Source organism: Pristiophorus japonicus, chromosome 6, assembly GCF_044704955.1.
Source record: "Pristiophorus japonicus isolate sPriJap1 chromosome 6, sPriJap1.hap1, whole genome shotgun sequence".
Taxonomy (NCBI): Eukaryota; Metazoa; Chordata; class Chondrichthyes; family Pristiophoridae; genus Pristiophorus; species Pristiophorus japonicus.
In genome coordinates, this window is record NC_091982.1 from 192,014,528 (window position 1) to 192,036,201 (window position 21,674).

General features: G+C 42.1%; 2 protein-coding genes across 4 annotated transcripts in view; one reads left to right on the forward strand and one right to left on the reverse strand.

Moving 5' to 3' along the window:
- Positions 1-447: 447 nt before the first annotated feature.
- mrpl47 (mitochondrial ribosomal protein L47) lies at positions 448-19,297 on the forward strand. 2 transcript variants are annotated; one of them, XM_070883500.1, is made up of 7 exons: positions 448-561; positions 2,540-2,673; positions 5,749-5,809; positions 6,013-6,109; positions 8,280-8,410; positions 14,411-14,506; positions 19,121-19,297. In XM_070883500.1, exons 1-7 carry the CDS (start codon positions 467-469, stop codon positions 19,233-19,235), a joined length of 729 nt encoding a protein of 242 aa, XP_070739601.1. In that variant the 5' UTR covers positions 448-466; the 3' UTR covers positions 19,236-19,297. The 2 variants fall into 2 exon arrangements, with proteins under 2 accessions (XP_070739601.1, XP_070739602.1); XM_070883501.1 differs by lacking the exon at positions 448-561 and adding an exon at positions 577-928.
- The window catches only part of actl6a (actin-like 6A), a 28,137-nt gene continuing 25,747 nt past the window's right edge, over positions 19,285-21,674 (reverse strand). For both annotated transcript variants that reach the window (XM_070883498.1, XM_070883497.1), the window contains one exon: positions 19,285-19,941. In XM_070883498.1, the coding sequence (XP_070739599.1) occupies positions 19,861-19,941 (81 nt within the window). In that variant the 3' untranslated portion in view covers positions 19,285-19,860. The remainder of the gene's footprint in view (positions 19,942-21,674) is intronic.

A 21,674-nucleotide genomic window follows, 5' to 3' on the forward strand; every position in this document is an offset into this window, starting at 1 on the left:
TCGCGGAGGGAGTGGTCCCGTCGGAATGCTGAGAGGGGAGGGGAGAGGAGATGTGGTCACGCAGGAGGTGGTGGAAATGGCAGAGGATGATCGGTTGAATGTGGAGGCTGGTGGGGTGAAAGGTGAGGACAAGGGAAACCCTGTCGTGGTTCTGAGAGGGAGGGGAAGGGGTGAGATCAGAGGTGGGGGAAATAGAACGGACACGGTCGAGGGCCATGTTAACTGATGGAGGGGAATCCTCGGTTGATATAAAGAGATGGTGCTAGATTGGTTGCAGAAACTATATGTAATGACGATATATTTATTTAATGTATGTTAATGAGCAATCATTTTGTATAAATCCGGAAATTAGTGTAAAGTTGAGTGTTTCGTGGTTCTGACTGTAAGCAGAATTTATATTGACCAATCAGCGGCTCCGGTGGCCGGTTGCCCGGGTACGGGCGGCGCGGTGCACTGTGGGTGCAAGATGGCGGCGCGGGTGTGGAGCTGGTGGCGGCAGCTCAGCAGGGTGATGAAACTCAGCCCCGGCGACAGGACAGCAGCGGCCGGCGGGCTTACACCGTGAGTAAATGAGGGCGGCACCGGCCAGCCGGTGTTCTTTTGTAGAGACTGGTCATGGTGGAATTGTAGGCGAACCCAATCCCAGCCGCTGTTGGAGGAGGGCACCAAGCGATCTGTCTAATCCCAATTAATAAAGCACTGACTCCGGGGCAGCACCTCCCCTATAGCAGGCACGGTCATCTGGGCATACAACCAAACGTTAAACATGGCAAACAGTCTGGAGCCATCCCAGAAACAGACCCACTAGGAGCTTCTCCAAGCTGTTTGACAAAATTGGAAACCACAAAGAAACATACTTGATGGTGATGAATTCAACCAAGAGTTGAAGAACACTCTTTGAAGATTCAATGTGTAGTTACTTTTTCAGGTAAAAACTGAGGATTGGAGTGTGAACTGGGCAGATCGTTGCGGGACCTGGCAGAGGGTAGAACCCTTGTCTTGTGATAGCCTTGGCCAATCGGGTTATAAGGATAGACTGACAAGAGTGAATCAATAAAGCACAAAATAGTTGCTGGTTTTATTAAATGAATCCAGTAAAGTTTTAATGAATTCTTGGGACTGAATTTGCGGTCAGAGGCTTCCCATGGGCAAATAGCCCAACTCTCTGCCAGCGCATGCCCTTGGAGAATTCTTGACAGATTGCAAGTTCCGGGTCTTCTTGCATACCTAAACCCGGAGCTTGCACAGCCCATATGGGCTTATATTCACCCAAAGGGGCCACAAATTACGGCCCTTTGATACTCATACACAAATCTTTGAAGTTGGCAGAACAAGTTGATAAAGTTGTTTAACAAACATATGGGATTCTTGGCTTTATGAAATGAGGCATAGAGTACAAAACCAAGGAAGTTATGCTGAACCTTTATAAATCATTGGTCTGGCCTTAGCTGGAGTATTGTGTCCATTTCTGGGCACTACACTTTAGGAAGGATGTCAAGGATGCATAGGAAATTTACCAGAATGATATCAGGGATGAGAGACTTCAGTTATTTGGAGAGACTAGAGAAGCTGGGATTGTTCTCCTGTGAGCAGAGAAGGTCAAGAGGAGATTTAATTGAGGTGTTCAAAATTTTGATGAGTAAACAAGGAGAAACTGTTAGCACTGGCAGAAGGGTTGTTAACCACAGGAAACAGATTTAAGATAATTGGCAAAAGAACTCGAGAAAAGATGAGACTTCTAACGCATAGAGTTGTTATGATTTGGAATGCATTGCCTGAAAGGGTGGTGGAAGCATAGTTCAAAAGGGAATTGGATATATACTTCCAAGAGGAAACATGTTTCAGGACTATGGAGATAGAGCAGGACTAATTGGATAGCTCTTTGAAATAGCCTCCTTCCGTGCTGTATGATTCTAATTTGTCACAAATCATCTGGTATTTATGGTATAATTAGAGATCTTACTGATTTCCAGTGAGTTTTTTTTACATGAATCCAACCTGTAAAAAGACAAATTCCTCGGCCTTAGTGGATCCCGAGATGTGCACTTTGCATTAGTGAAGTCATCACATGATATCACTAATATAATGTATACAGATCCCAGGATCTGCTTATCAGCTGTAAATTCTAGATGGGAGGTAAGTTCTTTAAGTACCTAAGAGTTTGAGAGAGTTTAAATGGTTATTTATAGCTACCACACCTGACCTGTGGTGCAAAAAGGAAAATGAAAATAGTATTCAAAGAGGCATTGTGACAGAATTTAATCATCTCAAAAACTTTAAAACAACATTTTGTTAATTGACCAACCAAGTAACAGCGTAAAGTATATTACTGATTAACATCAAAGATGCTCAATTAAGCAAATGGAGATGGAACAAGGAATGAAAATGTGCATCAAGAAGTATGTCCATTTAAGAGCTTCTATATGATGAGCTCTAAAGCAAAATGGAAAATTTCAGTAAATTAATTACTGTTCATGAAGCTGTGTTGCAAACTGAAGGTCAATTTCCATAACTTAGCAAAATGTTCCTGTTATTAAAGGACAAACTCTGCCAAGTTTCAGGAAATTGAGCTGGGATCAAGCCTGACCCTACAATGTGGATCTAATTCCTGTAAAGGACTAGAGGAATTCTTCGATGACCCAAAGAACTGGGGAGAACAGACTGTGAAGTCTGGTGAGTCGCTCTTTGCAAAATCCTAAATTGATGCTTTCTAACATCTACATTGTAATGAACCAACTTTCAACTATTTACCTATTGTAGATTGTTTTTATTTAAAATTTTAATTTGAAAGAAACTGTAGCACTTCTAAAACAAGGTACAATATGTCTAGTTATTTAGTTTTTTTTCTCCTCAAATCACTGCTGTAATTAATAGCCGTGTCCTCTCACTCTGTTCTTCATATCAGTGTTGTCCACTAGCTATCATTCAATTCTATCAACCCCGTTGCCAATGATTCCATTCTACATATATCTACTTCTATTAGACTGCGTGCTCTCACAGCTCACAACTTCAATTCCTTTTGCAGTGCAATGGCTGAATCACAAGAGCTGGTCTCCATGCCCTTTTATCATAGAAATGTAGGGCACAGAAGGAGGTCATTCGGCCCATCGTGTCTGCCGGCTGACAGAGCTATCCAGCCTAATCCCACTTTCCATCTCTTGGTCTGTAGCCTTGTAGGTTACAACACTTCAAGTGCATATCCAAGTACTTTTTAAATACAGTTAGGTTTTCTGCTTCTACCACCTGTTCAGATAGAGATCCAGACCCCCAACACCCTGTGGATGAAAAAAATTATTTTAAACTCCCCTCTAATCCTTCTACCATTTACTTTAAATCTATGCCCCCTAGTTATTGACCTCTCTGCTAAGGGAAATATGTCCTTCCTATCCACTCTATCTAGGCCTCTCATAATTTTATACATCTCAATTAAATCTCCCCTCGGCCTCCTGTTTCAAAAAAAGCAACCCCAGCTTATCCAATCTTTCCTCATAGCTAAAGTTTTCCAGTCCTGGCAACATTCTTAAATCTCCTCTGTTCCCTCAAGAAAGACTGGATCAACTGGGCTTGTATTCACTGGAGTTCAGAAGAATGAGAGGGGACCTCATAGAAACGTTTAAAATTCTGACAGGTTTAGACAGGTTAGATGCAGGAAGAATGTTAAGTCCAGAACCAGGGGACACAGTCTAAGGATAAGGGGGAAGCCATTTAGGACCGAGATGAGGAGGAATTTCTTCACCCAGAGAGTGGTGAACCTGTGGAATTCTCTACCACAGAAAGTTGTTGAGGCCAATTCACTAAATATATTCAAAAAGAAGTTAGATGAAGTCCTTACTACTAGGGGAATCAAGGGGTATGGTGAGAAAGCAGGAATGGGGTACTGAAGTTGCATGTTCAGCCATGAACTCATTGAATGGCGGTGCAGGCTAGAAGGGCCGAATGGCCTACTCCTGCACCTATTTTCTATGTTTCTAGTGCAATCACTTATTTCCTGTAATGTGGTGACCAGAACTGTATGCAGTACTCTAGATGTGGCCTAACTCATGTTTTATACAGTTCTAGCATAACCACCTTATTCTTATATCCTCTGCCTCGGTTAGTAAAGGAAATATCCCGTAGGCCGCCTTAACTACCTATTTTATCTGTCCTACCTTATGCGGACATATACTCCAAGATCCCTCTGTTCCTCTACACTTCTGTATCCTACCACTTATTATGTATTCCCTTAGAAAGAAAAGAAAGATTTGCATTCATATAGCACCTTTCACGATCTCAGGACATCCCAAAGGGCTTTACAGTGAATGAAGTACTTTTGAAGTGTAGTCGCTGCTGTAATATAGGAAACGCGACCGGCAATTTATGCACAGCAAGCTCCCACAAGCAATGTGATAATGAACAAATAATCTGTTTTTGTGATGTTGATTTGTGCGAGAATTATTGCCGAGGACACTGGGGATATCACCCCTGCCTGCTCTTTAGAAATAATGCCATGGGATCTTTTACATGGATCTGAGCGAGCAGATGTCTAATTTAATGTTTAATATCTTATGAGCCAGCAAACATTTTATTTCAATTATTCTTCGTTGCTTCATGTCTCTTATCTTTTGATGGCTACGTACTTAGTTGTTCTTCATGTCCCAGTATTTTTGGCCTTATCTCCTCTGACCTCTTCATTTCTAAAGCTACCTAACTTCTTTATATCAAACAATTATTTTCCATAAATAGTTCTGTACACTATATAAAGCCCAAATTTGTCTGAGGCTTCAATAATGATCCCAATTATGGGAACGTTTTTCCAACAACCTCTGACAAGATACTAGAAAACAATGTTAATCTGTCACCTCTAGTCTTCAACCTTTTGCTATGTGCTCGCACCATTGTTTCTGTTAGTAACACCATGGTCAGTGCACTTTCCTTGTTGCTCCTAAACTGTAAACATACCATCCTCTACTCTTTCTCCTCCTTTCATTGTGTTGAAATGGAAATTTCATACAATTTCCATGTATGGACTGGGTTTTCACTGCGATTTGACCCTCCGCGGCGAAAACTTGGTCACAAAGCCTGGGTGGGATCCTCGGGTACAGCGGCGCTTTCAAGTACCGCCGGGGAGAGGCGTGCCGACCTGCAACGGCATGGATTGCGTTACCGTCGGACTTTCAGCTCTCTCCCGACCCTTACACCACACCCAGAATACCGATAGGTCAAATCTGTGCAGCCCTGCCAGCAGCGGTAAGTATGAAAACTTGCAAAAATGGTAAGTTAAAGTTTTTATTATTTTTCAGCGATTTTCTAGCTAAGGGTTTTGTGAATTTTTTTTGCAATTTTCTTCCCCCTCCCAAGGCTTCTCTCTCAGCGCTCCTGGCCCCGGACTAAATTTGGCGAAACTCATGTTTTTGCGCCGTGAATCCTCGTGCAACGTCCCCCTTACCACCCTGGAGCAAATGTAAAACCCGAAAGTTCAGCCTAAAAACAGTAGCGCAGCGAAAACGGTAAGTTTCACGTATCGCTACCGTTTGCTGAAAAAACCTGAAAGCCGAAGATCCGGCCCATTTATTCCAGGACCTCAAAACTGTAAAACTCCTTTCCTCCTTATAATATTCAGCTTTTCAACTCAATCTGGGCACACAATCACTATCTGATGTATTTCATCTCTTTTATTCTTTTAAATCTTGATAATCTGCACTTCATCTTGGTTTCTCAACAATAAAAAAAAGGTTGTATCTGAATGTCGCTTTTGAATTTGCTTTTTAGGTGCACCATGGACAGCAAAACAGCTGCGAATAAAAAGCAATGAAGATCTACACAAGCTCTGGTACATTTTGTGGCACTTCAGATGTATGCTCTAATCTCCTGAAGTTTACAATAATTTCCCTTTATGGAAAAAGCTCTTTAGCGATTTCATTTTCAGTATATTACTGCAGTTAAGCTGCAGGTTTTTGTTAACACAATTATCTTGAATGAGTTTTTTTCTCTTTTTTGTATTTCATGGTAACATTGAATATATTCTTAATGCAGGTATGTCCTTCTCAAAGAAAAGAACATGCTTTTGTCTATCGAACAAGAAGCAAAGCGCCAACGATTACAAATGCCAAGTCCAGAGCGTTTAAAGAAAGTAAGGAATGAACTGCAAGGCTGTTCTGGTGCTAATAATTCTTGCGTGATTTAAATTTGTTGTAGTAAAACATAAGAACTAGGAGCAGGCCATTAGGCCCCTCGAGCCTGCTCCGCCATTCAATATCATGGCTGATTTACCTGAACTCCACTTTCCTGCAATGTCCCTGTATCCCTTGATTCCCTTAATATCCAAAAATGTATTGATCTCAGTCTTGAATATACCCAACGACTGAGCCTTCACAGCCCTCTGGCGTAGAGAATTCCAAAGATTCACCACCTTTTGTGTGAAGACATTTCTCCTCATTTCAGTCCTAAATGGCCGACCCCTTATTCTGAGACTGTGACCCCTGGTTCTAGACTCTCCAGCCAGAGGAAACTTCGACCCTGTCAAGCCCTGTAAGAATTTTGTATGTTTCAATGAGATCACCTCTCATTCATCTAAACTCCAGAGAATATAGGCCTAGTCTATTCAATCTCTCCTCATAGGACAATCCCGCCATCCCAGGAATCAGTCTGGTGAACCTTCGTTGCACTCCCTCTATGGCAAGTATATCCTTCCTTGGGTAAAGAGACCCAAACTGTACACAATACTCCAGGTGCGGTCTCACCAGGGACCTATTTAATTGCAGTAAGACATCTTTACTCTTATACTCAAATCCTCTTGTAATAAAGGCCAACATACCATTTGCTTTCCTAATTGCTTGCTGTACCTGCATGTTAACTTTACTTACTTAGCCTGTCTATATCCCTTTGAAGCCTCTTTGCATCCTCCTCACAACTTACATTCCCACCTAGCTTTGTATCATCAGCAAAATTGGATATAGTACATTTGGTCCCCTCATCTAAATCATTGATCTAGATTGTGACTAGCTAAGGCCCAAGCACCAATCCTTGCGGCACCCCACTAGTTACAGCCTGCCACCCCGAAAATGATCTGTTTATTCCTACACTAAGTTGGGTGGCAGTGTGAGCTGCGAGGAGGATGCTGTGAGGCTGCAGAGCGACTTGGATAGGTTAGGTGAGTGGGCAAATGCATGGCAGATGAAGTATAATGTGGATAAATGTGAGGTTATCCACTTTGGTGGTAAAAACAGAGAGACAGACTATTATCTGAATGGTGACAGATTAGGAAAAGGGGAGGTGCAAAGAGACCTGGGTGTCATGGTACATCAGTCATTGAAGGTTGGCATGCAGGTGCAGCAGGCGGTTAAGAAAGCAAATGGCATGTTGGCCTTCATAGCAAGGGGATTTGAGTACAGGGGCAGGGAGGTGTTGCTACAGTTGTACAGGGCATTGGTGAGGCCACACCTGGAGTATTGTGTACAGTTTTGGTCTCCTAACCTGAGGAAGGACATTCTTGCTATTGAGGGAGTGCAGCGAAGGTTCACCAGACTGATTCCCGGATGGCGGGACTGACCTATCAAGAAAGACTGGATCAACTGGGCTTGTATTCACTGGAGTTCAGAAGAATGAGAGGGGACCTCATAGAAACATATAAAATTCTGACGGGGTTAGACAGGTTAGATGCAGGAAGAATGTTCCCAATGTTGGGGAAGTCCAGAACCAGGGGTCACAGTCTAAGGATAAGGGGTAAGCCATTTCGGACCGAGATGCGGAGGAACTTCTTCACCCAGAGAGTGGTGAACCTGTGGAATTCTCTACCACAGAAAGTTGTTGAGGCCAATTCACTAAATATATTCAAAAAGGAGTTAGATGAGGTCCTTACTGCTAGGGGGATCAAGGGGTATGGCGAGAAAGCAGGAATGGGGTACTGAAGTTGAATGTTCAGCCATGAACTCATTGAATGGTGGTGCAGGCTAGAAGGGCCGAATGGCCTACTCCTGCACCTATTTTCTATGTTTCTATGTTTCTACTCTGTTTTCTCTCCGTTAACCAGTCCTCAATCCATGCTAGTATATTACCCCCAATCCCAAATACGTTATATTCCAAAGAAGAACTGAAGAGGTATGGCACAACTCATTTTAGATGTGGTTCTGTGCAACTTGGTTTCTCCCAGCAGCTTATCCTCACCAGCTTAAATCATTACAATAATTAATGACATTTTCAGTAAGCATCCTAGTCCACCAATTGTAACATTTGGAGGTGTATTCTCTGGTTTCCAAACTTGAAAGGTATAGTCAGCAATGTCCTAATATTTTTGTTAATAGATAGAACGATCTATGGCTAGAATTGACTCAATTGTTCAAGAACGTGAAGATGCGCTGAGGTTGTTGCAGACTGGGCAGGAGACAGGCTACCCTGGTGCTTGGAGAAGGGACATCTTTGGACGAAACATTTGGTGAGAAACAAATTCTTATTACAATGAAATGCAATTTATATATTTTTCATAAGTTGGTTCCCAGACTTCATATTTCAGCTTTGGTTTTGAGTTCTCACTGCAATGGATCCTTGTGTGTTTTAGAAGTGAATAATTTTCCTGTGCTCGAGTATTTCATCAATCTATCCAGGAATGTCTAAAACTATCAATAGAGAAGTGACATTTCCTTTTCCTAAATACTCAGAAGTAAAATCTTTAGAGACTCTGGTACATGTCCAGCAGTATGTAAATATAAAAAATGTTGGGGCAAATCTATGCAGGAAACAATTAAAAACACTAATAGATCTCCTGTGGCATTGTTCATGGAGTGAGGCCAAAATCCACAACCTTGTGCCTCAGAGTGCTACCACTGAATCAAGCTGACAAATATAACAGCATGGATGGAAAGTGGCATTGCTCAGTGAATCGGAAGTTTTATAAGATTAAAGGTGTAATGCCAAGTAGTATTATCTCGGGACATTGATTTCAGTATTGTGGCAACCCAAGGCCAGCAGTATGTTGAAATATCCAGCACTGAAAAGATGTCCTGGCAGCACAGGGGCAAGCACTGCATTCTGGGATGAGTGGAAGAGGGGCTCTGGTATGAGAATTCTCTCAATGCTTTCTGAATTTTTTTCCTCTGAAATATCTAATATCCAAAATAAGATTTTAACCAAAATTACATATTTCACAAAATGAATATTTTGTTTTTACTTGAAGGCCTCAACCTCAAAAGCTTGGATTTGATATTTTTGTCTTTGCTGCCATCAACAAAATTTGGATGGTACAATCTGAGGATGTGCCATATACCCAATTTCCCAAGATACATTCTATACTCGGGAGTATTTTTTCTTTAGCTTCTTGCACATTGATCAAAAGTTTTTCAAAATCTGAGGAAAAGCTAGTGGACAGATTTCAAGAGCATTACTGAGGTAAAATTCATATTTTTTTATTAAGTAGGCTGACTGGACATGTATGTATGAGAAATTAAAAATAATTTATGCCTGTTTTAGCCCTTGTTTTGTGCTCTATAATCTTTGCAATGTGAAAGAAACTAGGGTCAAAGCGAGAGTTTGAGGGGAAGAAAGGGTGTATCTTTTTACCTGTAATATTTCAGTTTTCAAAAAAGCACACTTGAATTCAATTAGAAGTCAATGCTGTTGATGTAGACTGAGTCAGAAATTTGAATTTCTGACAGACTAAGGAAGAGAGAAAGATACAAATAGAAAATATGTAGTTAATATTTTAAACCAAAGATTTACCTGAAGTAAAGCTTTGAGAATGCAATCTCTGGTTTGTTTCAAATCTTTTGGAAAATGCAAAGGATGAGGAGACACCCTTTACTGGGAGTCAAAAATGTATTGATGCATGCTGGGAAACTGCAGATGCTCAAGATGTAGTTGTAGTTGGAAACTCAACTATTCCTGGAAAATATCCAGTCAAAATCCAGACTACTGCGACAGGGTGAGGGCTTGACTTAAAAACTTTAAGGAAGGAACAATAAAGACAACTTGCTGGTTGAATCTGATTAGATTATTTTAAAGACTAAAAAATTGTTAAACTTTATTTTGCCCATAGAATATTCAATTACTCTGATTTGCTGCTGTTCTACTTTAGGAAATGTTGTCTAACGTCCTGTTATGCTTTGTGTACAGAAGGAATGCTTTACACTGAAATATATAGACAGTTAATAATCTCATAAGTTGGAGGATATACTGTTTAAGAACGGGGGCATTATAAATATATCATGCACACTGCATTACTCTGTGCTCAGTGTTGTATAATTTGTTTGTCAAAGAATATAGCTATTGTGGCTTGCTCAAGTCATTTAGACCTAAACAGACCTTCAAGTTAATTAGGTCAGATTAGCATTGTGACTCTTTAGTCAATTAGAAGGTATTTTACCCCTTGTTCCCACTACTTCCCATGTGGACCAGCCCTTCCCCGTTATCCCTTCCTTCTCTCTTCCACTATCACTCCTCCTTTGCTCCTCCATGCTCCCTAACCTGTCATCACATGTGATGCATATTACCTGCACCCCTCCCCATGAACACATGCCATTCCCCTCTACCCATCCAGTTCCCTTTGACTCCTCCTATCCTCCAAGTGACTTGCTTAGGCCTCATCCTGTGCAATTGTCCTGTCGCCTGGCTACCAAAAACCTGATAACAAGCAAAGGTAAAACGCCCCATTATCAAAATGTTTTGAGATTGAACAATGGGCTACCTTTAACAAAGAGATGGTTTGGGTACAGTCTCACGAGGGGGAAAGGTAAGGCAACCAAAGTCAACTCCCCGGATGACAAAAGAGATCGAGAGTAAGGTGAAGCAGATAAAGAGCACTTATGATAGATGTCAGGTTGAGAATACAAGTGAGAATCAAGCCGAATATAGAAAGTTGACAGGAAGTTAAAAAGAAAAGGGCAAAGAGTAGAATAGATTGCTAGCTAACATAAAAGGGAATTCAAAAGTCTTTTATAAGGCATATAAATAGTGAGCAGGTAGTAAGAGGAGGGAGGGATGGAGCTGATTAGAGATCAAAAAACGAGACCTAACATGGAGGCACAGAGCATAGCTGAGGTGCTAAATGAATTCTTTGCATCTGTCTTCACCAAGGAAGATGCTGCCAAAGTCATAGTGAAAGACGAGATACTGGATGGGATAAAAATTGACGGGCGGTACTAGAAAGGCTGGCTGTACTTAAGTCACCAGGACCGGATAGGATGCATCCGAGGATTTTGAAGGAAGTTGAGGTGGAAATCGCAGAGGTACTTGCCATAATCTTCCAATCCTCTTTGGATACAGGGGTGCTGCCAGAAGACTGGAGAATTGCAAATGTTAACACACCCTTGTTCAAAAAAGGGTGTAAGGATAAATCTAGCAACTACAGACCAGTCAGTTTAATCTCGTTAGTGGGGAAGCTTTTACAAATGATAATCCGGGACAAAATGAACAGTCACTTAGCTAAGTGTAGATTAATTAAGGAAAGCCAGCATGAATTTGTTAAAGGCAAATAGTGTTTAACTATCTTGATTGAGTTTCGTGATGAGGTAACGGAGAAGGTGAATGAGGGCAATGCAGTTGACATGGTGTACATGAACGTCTAAAAGGCATTTGATAAAAGTGCCACATAATAAGCTTGCCATCAAAGTTGAAGCCCATGGAATAAAAGGGAAGTGACAGCATGGATGCAAACAGTTGTTTTTCGGACTGGAGGAAGGTATACAATGGTGTTCCCCAGGGGTCTGTTCTAGGACTACCGCAGTTCTTGACATTAATGACTTGGATGTACAGGTGACTTTCAAAATTTGCAGATGACACAAAACTTAGAAGTATAGTGAACAGGATAGTGATAGACCTCAAGAAGCCACAGGCTGGTAAAATGGATGGACATGTGGCAGATGAAATTTAATGCAGCAAAGTGCGAAGTGATGCATTTTGGTCGGAAGAATGAGGAGAGGCAATATAAACTGAAGGGAGACATGTGCACAAATTGAAGGTGGCAGGGCAGGTTGAGAAAGCGGTTAAAGTATACAGGATCTTGGGCTTCATAAATTGAAGCACGAGAGTACAAAAGAAAAGAAGTTATGATAAACCTTTATAAAACACTGGTTCAGCCTCAACTGGAGTATTGTCCAGTTCTGCGTACTGCACTTTAGGAAGGATGTGAAGGCCTTAGAGAGAGGGTGCAGAAAAGACTTAAAAGAATGGTTCCAGGGATGAGGGACTTCAGTTATGTGGATAGACTAAAGAAGCTGGGGTTGTTCTCCTTCGAGCAGAGAAGGTTGAGGGGAGATTTAATGGAGGTGTTCAAAATCATGATGGGTCTAGACAGAGTAGAGATAAACTGTTCCCATGGGCAGGAGGGTTGAGAACCAGAGGACACAGATTTAAGGTAATTGGCAAAGAACCAAAGGCGACATGAGGAAACTTTTTTTTAAAGCAGCAAGTGGTTAGGATCTGAAATGCACTGCCTGAAAGGGTAGAGGCAAATTCAATCGTGGCTTTCAAAAGGGAGTTGGATAAGTACACGAAGGAAAAGAAATGCAGGACTACGGGGAAAGGGCAAGGGAGTGGGACTAGCTGAAGTGCTCTGAGAGCCAGCACATGCTCGACAGGCCGAATGGCCTCCTTCTGGGTTGTAACCATTCTATGATTGTGTATGAGAAGCGTTGGGGCCAGGACAGCAGCCTGCATGGAAGCAGGCACTGGAGCTACTCTGACCATCAATGCAGGGCAAGTGTGAAAGTTGGAGGGAGGCTCGGACCCCCAGTGGAGGGAGTGTGAAAGCTGGAGGAAGGCTCCCCCTGGGGAGGCTGAGAGCGAAAGCTGGAGCGAGGCTAAGACCCCTGGCGAAGGAGTGCAAAAGCTGGGAGATGTCTCGGGCCCCCAGGGGAGGGTGAGAGGCTAGGACCCCCAGTGGAGGGAGTGTGAAAGCTGGAGGAAGGCTCCCCCTGGGGAGGCTGAGAGCGAAAGCTGGAGCAAGGCTAAGACCCCTGGCGAAGGAGTGCAAAAGCTGGGAGATGTCTCGGGCCCCCAGGGGAGGGTGAGAGGCTAGGACCCCCAGTGGAGGGTGAGTGAACGATGGAGGGAGGCCTTAAAGAAAATACTTTTACTCAAGCAATTGGGAAGGTTCAGTAGGGCAGAAGTAGGAGCAGGGCAGGGCAGGGCAAACAGAAGCAGCAGTGGAGTTTGGAAGTTGTGCCAGGCCGGGCTGAGAGCCAGGGAATGCAAATAAATTCAAGGGAGAACTGATGGCTGGGCCTAGAACACCACCAGGACAGCGCAGTAGGCCAGTTGAAACAGAATGGACAATTTTTAAATAAGTTAACATATATGACTTGGGAAATAGCACAAACCATATAACTAAGAAAATGAATAATGGAACTGGGTGACCTGCACAACCAATGGGCGATAGACTGAACAACAGCCTTCAGATGTTGCACTTTTGTGAATTATAGTAAGGCCACAACTAAAGTGTGACAAGTAAAATTGAATTAAGCTACAATCCAAAATGGTGGCAGATTAAAACTAAGAAGAATATTTTGTTCAAGTGCAAGCCACTGGCCGCAGACTTAAATCGGTTCTTAAATGTATGTTAAGACTGTCAATGAGAAAATCCTATTAAAAACATGACATGGGCATCACTAGATGTAACTTAGGCATGGGCATATTGAAATGACAAGAAGAATATTTACAGATGACAGCATATTTCAGCTTTAATAGGATTATAGATATAATTTTCTGAAGGAAATGAAACCGGTATAGAAATAAATTGAAGGGGGAAAATGCAATGAATGAAAAATTAATGGTAAAGGATAGTGATTGGTAGCATAATGTAGACACTTAATTGCAGTTTGCCAGAGTAGCAAGATTTGAGTTTGTATTTGGGAATAGCTGTACAGGGAAGTTGGAGGAAAACACGAACTGAAGATCAGTTACTTCACTTTTGGTAGGTGAATTGGATGGTTAGGCACCCTGAAGCATTCTTAGTTACTAAATTAAAATGCCAGAAGTCAGAGAACAGAAAACCTACCTATTCAAAATATGGAGATGGGGAACAGGAGAATTTCCCAAGTCTGCATGTGTTTTTAATTCCGATTTTTAGATTGGAGAATTGACATTTAATGTTAGAATCACTGCAACAGGAATATTATGGAGCTTAATTTGAAGTGTTCATGGTTTCTATCATGAGCTTTCTCAATCCAAAACAAAAACTAATGGCCTGCCACAAGTTTCTGACACTGAAAATAATTTTGGAAAACTTAAGTATAAATGAATCCACTAGTGCAACTTTATAGCAGAGTTCTGTAATCCAAGGTGTATTAGTTTACTCCAGACAGCTTGCATTCAAGTGAATGCTGTCTGCTTTTATACTGTAGTTTTAAGTTTCCTAAACCATAATTATAACATACTAGTGTTGATAATCTACTTGCATGCTGGTTTCAATATCACTGATCCAACTCTCAATTCTTCCTTCTAGGTATAAATTTAGGGAATGGCCTATTCCTTGGTACCTAAACAAGATATACAAAAGGAAACGATTTTACACCCCACCATTTGTGGACATTTTTGTTAGGTAATTTATTTTATCTGAACAGCAGTTTACTGTTCTACTGTTGAACTTACAATGTTTGCGGTAATGTCATTACGTTCTCAAACCATATGGATGTTGGATATTTCAGTGTAATAACATTTTAACTATAGATACTTAGGGCCCAAATTTCCCCAGCTGCCTAGAGTGGCGTAGTTAGCCATGGTACGCCAACTTCATAGGGCAAAAAAAACATGCCGAAAATTTCCTTTTTAATTTGGTCGCTCCTTCATCGGTCTGGCCCCTTGGCGTGGCGCAGAGTCAACCGCACTTGCTGAGCGCAACCGGCATGGGGGTGGGGCTTGGGCCCAGCGGCTGTGTCAGCAGGGGGACGCTTGCCCGTTTCAGCATGCGCGCATCCGGCAATGCAGCAGGAAGCTTGGCAATCGGCCAATTAAAGGGAGAGCGTCCTCAATGCCTCAGCAGCATTGGCAATGGACCATATATAAAAAGGAACGGTGTGAAGTGATTTTTGAGTGGCTGAGGGAGTGGAAAGGAGTGCTGCATAGGCAGAAGGAAGGTGAGAACTGTGATTTTAAGATAACCTGAGTGTTAGTCCAATACACCAATGACGCAAGAGCGTGCAACAAGAACAAAGAATTTCCTCCATGAGGAAGTGGAGAAACTAGTCACTGTCATTGTGAAGAAATGGCTGGAGCTGAATATCAGTAAGAGTGGTCCCACAAAAGTTCCACCCAAAGAAATGAGAAGACGATCGAACCTAGTTGAAGAATACTCCGCAGGGGTGACTACCGCAAGATCTGGAAGCCAGTGCAAAAAGAAATGGCAGGACGTTGGTCAAGTAGTGAGTGTAAGTAATATCATCTTCTTTAAATGGAATTGCAATTGTAAAGGTGACCATCTGTATATGTCCCAACCATCAGAAGCGCATCATGTGTGAAAAGTTATATATTCATCATTGCAGAAGAAATTGGCCCACAACAAAAGGGAAAGACTTAGAACAGGAGGAGGGCCACCAAATCTGCACCAACTATCACCCCGGAACAGAGGGTTGCTACCTTGCTGAGTCGCACCTGCAGAAAAAGAATCAGCTCTGCACAAGCTGGACCCACATGCGAGGGTGAGTCATTAAAATGCATCATCGCCCTTCAAATCAACCTGCTGACTGGCCTGCTACACGTGAGCCTACTCATGCCACCCATCCTGCCCCCTCCTGTGCTGCTAACCATTTGACTGCTCTGTTGTATTTTGCAGAAGATGACAACAATTCTGAACATCCACCAGAAGATCCAGATACTTGCGCTCCAGACCAAGGCGGGTGGGGGGAGGAGGGGTCCATGGAAATGTGTCCATGGGAGAATGCTGATCGTGATATGGATCAGTCCATAATACAGGGCATCACACTGCCAGAAACCTCCATGAGCTCCTCAGTGACATTCCATGGTTTCATACCTTCCGAGGTTTTGGTCCCAGTGACTGTGGTGAAATGCATGTTGGAACACCCAGCGCCCCACCGTCCCAGCCTGTGCCTCGCACTGGAGAGGTGCCACTAAGCAAACCCACGGCGAGGGGAGGGAGAAGCCGACCAGTCTCTCCCGAGATGCGGCCTTCAGCAAATGTTAATCAGGTTATGTCATTGGGTGAGGAGACCAATGTCCTTACAAGATCACTCGTGGCGACCGGCAGTGGGGTGCGTGATGAGGCTGCGACACCGTCAGGAGAAATATCAGCACAGACGGGAACTGAGGGCAGGCATTTCAGAGGGTGTGCAAACGATGGCAGATGCAATAAGGGCACAAAGGCCGGATACTCAAATGCCACTCCCACTTCAATCCACGCACCAGCCACCGGTGAGACCCAAGCCAGGCCCCAACCCCTCCCACTACCATCACCGACCTTATGAGGAAGTGCACTTTCCTCTATGTGGGTGAGGGATAGGTGCAGCCATTCTTTGCTGTTGTTGAAGTGCATTGTAAACTTTCCAATAAAAGATATTTTGCATTAAGACTGAATCATGTTCATTATCACCAAACATTTAGGAACAACTGTAACAAAAAAAACATCCCTCACCCCTAACCGAAGGGCTCACCGGTGCGGTTGGCAAGACAGGACTGCACTATTCAGTAGCTGATTTATCTTTGCTTTATTTTTGATGATGTTGTGCTGATGCTGTGAAGGTGTTTAGTGCTTTAGAATCTTCTAACTCACCTTCCCTCCCACCCCCCAGCTCCGGCTACCTGCGCTGATTTCTTAAATGTACGTAAGGTTTTTCAGTGGCTGCATATACTGGCCTGTTAGTTTGGAGTAACTTTTAGCTGGCCAAATTTGTTTCTGTGGCCAAAACAGGCGTAAGTGGCTGGTCACGCCCACTTTGAGAAAAAAAAAACTAACTTATACTGGAGCAAGTTAAATGGGGAAATTTGTTATTTTTAAGTTACTTCAAAAAAAGCTACTTGCTCTAGAAAAACAGGGCAACTCCTGGGGACATTTGAGCCCTTAAGAACTAGCCATATGAATGATAAGTAAAGTAATGATCTGTAATGCACATGAAGGAGTAAGCCTGGTACGGCATAATGAGAAACACCAATTCAATTTTCACATCTTTGCATTTAGGATTGAAAGCTTGGATGTAGGTTTACAACCATCTTTTGCTCCAAATGGATTTTTTTTTTAAAAAACATCACTCCAAGTTACACTTAGTGCGCTCTCCACCAAATTTATTTTTAAAGTTTAACTTGAAGTTTACCAAAGAATGAAAGGAAGCTGTGAAACCAAGGAAACTAAGTTGCTGATAACTAAGGAATTGGTAGTGTATGGCCTGTCCTGCTTTATAGTACCAGTGAAGTATTTCGTTTTAGCTGGAAATAAACTAAAGTCTGTCTTTAGGACTCAATTGGTTTAAAAAAAAAACTAACAGTCATCGATCCCAAGTTTGAATCCCCATCAATGCAGACTTATTGGCATGTAATGTGCGGTCCCTACAGGAAACCGTGGAACTTGCGATGTCAAGAATTTTCTTGACAGATCCAACACATACCTGGGAAAGGACTTTTGCCCAGCAAATAACTAATGAAATTCTTACACTTTGTAGAAACTTAGGGTCTAAATTTGCCCAGGGAGTTGTTTAGTTTTTTTGGAGCAACTTGATTTTTCTGGAATATCTTAAAAATCCCCATTCTGCGCATTTAATTTACGTCCGTGTAAGTGAGTTAGGATTTTTTTTTAGTTTCGTTTTTTTTTCCCCAAAAAAAGGGGGCGCTACCAGCCACCTACACCCATTTTGGCCATTTAAGCCAGTTTGGACAGCTAATAGTTGCTCCAAACTAACTTAGGTCAGCGTATGTGGCCACTTGTAGCCACACAGAAAACCCTTGCGGAAATCAGCGCAGGTAGGTACTTAATGAATTGACTAAGGAATGTGAATAGGATCGAACAGCTTTACAGGACTGACAAACTTCGCAAAGTTTAATTTACTATACAACAGAAGCATTCATGAAAGCTTAAGCTACAAAAATAGTAAAGAGACAAAACAGTTACATAATTTAAAAAAAATATCCAAATAAAAAATAGAAGTACCTCCTGCTCGTAGGAATGTATTTTCATCAACAGCATTAAGGAAAGTCTTGAGTAAAGTCATTCTATTTTTTACTGGCTACACAGTTATCTCCCTCCCCCCCCACCAGATTAAAAGTCGTCTCCTCCCCCTCCCCCTCCTCCTCGAGCCCAGATCAAAAGTCTCCCTGCACCAACCTGTTTCTTGTAGCCCTCAGGGCGGGAAGGCAGTGGCAGGCCACTCAGCCCTGGATAGGGGCAGGATGTGTTGGGTCCCACGCTGCAGGCACGCATCATCACAATCATAGGAGGAGCTACTGCGCATGCAGACACTCTTAGGCGCAGGGCCCTAACGCGCTCTTTCCTTTCCGCTTCCCACTTCCCACCCCTCTCCTCCCCCCCCACCGCCCAAACCAAGCCCCGGGATGTCTTTTTGGTGCCGTGTGGATTGTAGGAAGTCAACGTTTCATGTGACTGCGCCAAAACAAACAGGAGGGCTAAATTTGGGCCCTTTTTTACCCAATCATTTAAACATTAAAAAACCTGTACAAGGTATGGTTATTTTTAGCCCCTTTAATTTTGAAAAATTTTAAATGTTTTAATGTTCAATATTTAAATGGCTTTAATTTTAAATGTTATTTCTGATGTGTACATGTATTTTTTGGGGGTATTCCCATTCATGCTTATGGTGAATCCGTACATACAGAATTCTCATAAGCATGAATGAGGATATTCCCCTTCTTTCATTTGTTGGGCCAGCCCACGTGATCCCAGGGGCACGTGCGATATCCGGGTCAGTGGCAGTAGGTTGCTACAAAAGACCCCATCTTGGACTAGCAGTGAAAAATCAACCGGGATGCTCGCTCCTGATTAGCATTCAGTGACACCTGGTAGAAATGGGTTGACAGGATTGGACTCTGCTCTGATGTTCCCTATAGTTAAATAGCCCACCACCATTCAACATCGAGGCTTACATATGAATGGAAGTTGGGCTAGATACCATACCCTAACAAATTAAATAGCTTGAGAACTGGTTTTAAAAAAATAAACTACTTTTTCCCCCCCCCCCCCCCCCATGTGTGCTAGGCAACGGATTGAGAAGCACCTACGTAAAAAGAACAATTTAAAGAAGGCAACAAAGGAGGAAGAAAAAGTACTAAATGAAAAATACCCTCGGCGCTCTGCATCAGCACAAAGTTAACTTTACATTGTAAGAAGTGTGAAAATGTATAAACTTGTAATAAAGAAAATGGATAAAAGATAGGTTTATTGTCGGTTTAAAAATGAATTGCATAAATTAAACATTAAACTCACAAGTTTGTTCAGAAGTACACAGGACAGTTGCATTTTAACAGTTACAGGTAATTAAGGACTATTGCAGCTAAGTTTATCCCATTCTTCCTTCTGGATTAGCCTTCGGCTGATATGTAAACAACTGATTCAATAAAAGGCACAAGATAAACTGTTAATCTATACTGTGTACAAAACATAACCGGTGCTTACAAAAATATCACTAGTGAAATATTTGGTGTTACCGGAAGATGGCATGATGTGTATCTAATATAGTAAGTTGAAACAGAGTTTAAAACTTGAGTCTTTGTTTTTGGGGACCTGGTTGGTAAATAAATTTGACTGAACAGTTTAAAAAAAACCTTTATAAAATTGACATTAGTACCTAGCCACTATACAAAGAAGCCAGTGGAAAAAAATTTGAACAGGAGGAGGTTTAGCACTGTGTTCCTGAGAACCCTACTTGGGACAAAAGAAAACCAGACTGCTGTAACACCTTCAGAAAGGTAATGTATCCATAACTAATTGTCTTAATTTTAAGGGCATTTTCTTTCAACGCATTGCTTCCCTCCTTCTTCATATTCCTGCTTAGAGATCCACATCTGCTGGAATGTACCCTTTTAAAAATTAAAAAAAATAGCTAAGCATTATTAAATGCACACATACCAGTGTATTGCAGCAATGATGCCCATCATTCACAATTAGTTTGCACATTGCAGTAGCAAAATAAACAACATAAGAAATAGGAGTAGGCCATACGGCCCCTCGAGCCTGCTCCGCCACTTAATATGATCATGGACTCACTTCCCTGGCCGCTCCCCATAACCCTTTAATAGGTAAGAAACTGTCCATCTCTGTCTGTCTTAAATTTATTCAATGTCCCAGCTTCCACAGCTCTCAGGCAGCGAATTCCACAGATTTACAACCCTCAGAAGAAATTCCTCCTCATTTCAGATTTAAATGGGCTGCCCCTTATTCTATTATGCCCCCTAGTTCTAGTCTTCCCCATCAGTGGAAACATCCTCTCTGCATCCACCTTGTCAAGCCCCCTCATAACCTTACACGTTTCGATAAGATCACCTCTCATTCTTCTGAATTCCAATGAGTAGAGGTCCAACCTGCTCAACTTTTCTTCATAAAAGTCAACACCCTCATCTCCAGAATCAACCTATTGAACTGCCTCCAAAGCAAGTACATCTTTTTATAAATACGGAGACCAAAACAGTACAGAGTATTCCAGATGTGGCCTCACCAATACCTTGTATAACTAGCAAGACTGCCCTGCTTTTATACTCCATCCCCTTTGCAATAAAGGCCAAGATTCTATTCGCCTTCCTGATCACTTGCTGCACCTGCATACTAACCTTTTGTGTTGCACAAGTACCCCCAGGTCCTGCTGTACTGCAGCACTTTGTAATCTTTCTCCATTTAAATAATAACTTGCTCTTTGATTTTTTTCTGCCAAAGTGCATAACCTCACACTTTCCAACATTATACTCCATCTGCCAAATTTTTGCCCACGCACTTAGCCTATGTCCTTTTGCAGATTTTTTGTGTCCTCACACATTGCTTTTCCTCCCACCTTTGTATCATCAGCACCTTTGCTACATTACACTCGGTCCTTTCTTCCAAGACATTAATTTAGATTGTAAATAGTTGGAATCCCTGCGGCACCCCACTAGTTACGGATTCTCGGGTTGGCAATGAGCCATTTATCCCAACTCTCTTAGCCAATCCTCTATCCATGCTATTACCCCCAACCCCGTGAACTTTTATCTTGTGCAAATGACATGGGGATAGAACGCAGCGAGACGCGCTAATGTTTTTCAGGATGGCATTGCTGGAACCTCTTGTTTTTCCATTTATACATCTGGTCGGAGGCACAAGATAAATGATCAGAGATTTGTTATAGCAAATAGAGGAAGCCAGACAGGTTAGCAGAGAGTTAACAGGTTGTAGTTCACTGCAGGGAAATATGAAGTAGTACATCCTGGGGGAGGCGAACAATGAAAGGAGTATACCCTAAATGGCAAGATCCTTCGAGCAATCTTGTATCCAAAATCCATAGATCTTTCAAGGGAGGGTGTGCAGGCAGAGAATACATCAAGGAAGGAAGGCAAACTGAGTTCTAGTTTAAGCAAGAAAGGGGTCTTGAATTTGTACAAAACAGAGCCATAAAGGAGGATGCTGATACCAGCAATCAGGTTATAGTTAAGACTAAAAAAATATATTTTGGTAGATGAAGATTTCAGGATTTTTTTTTTTAAATAAAAGATTAAGTAAATTATATCCACTGGTCAGCAAATTGGTTGGAGAGGCACAGACCGAGGATTAATCACAAGAGGAGGTG

What these genes read in the sequence shown, in the direction of transcription:
- mrpl47 (XM_070883500.1), top strand. Translation starts at nt 467, where the DNA reads ATGGCGGCGCGGGTGTGGAGCTGGTGGCGGCAGCTCAGCAGGGTGATG. An exon ending in ATCTTTGGACGAAACATTTG is followed by an intron (nt 8,411 to 14,410) that starts GTGAGAAACAAA and finishes TCTTCCTTCTAG; the next exon opens with GTATAAATTTAGGGAATGGC. An exon ending in TTTGTGGACATTTTTGTTAG is followed by an intron (nt 14,507 to 19,120) that starts GTAATTTATTTT and finishes CATGTGTGCTAG; the next exon opens with GCAACGGATTGAGAAGCACC.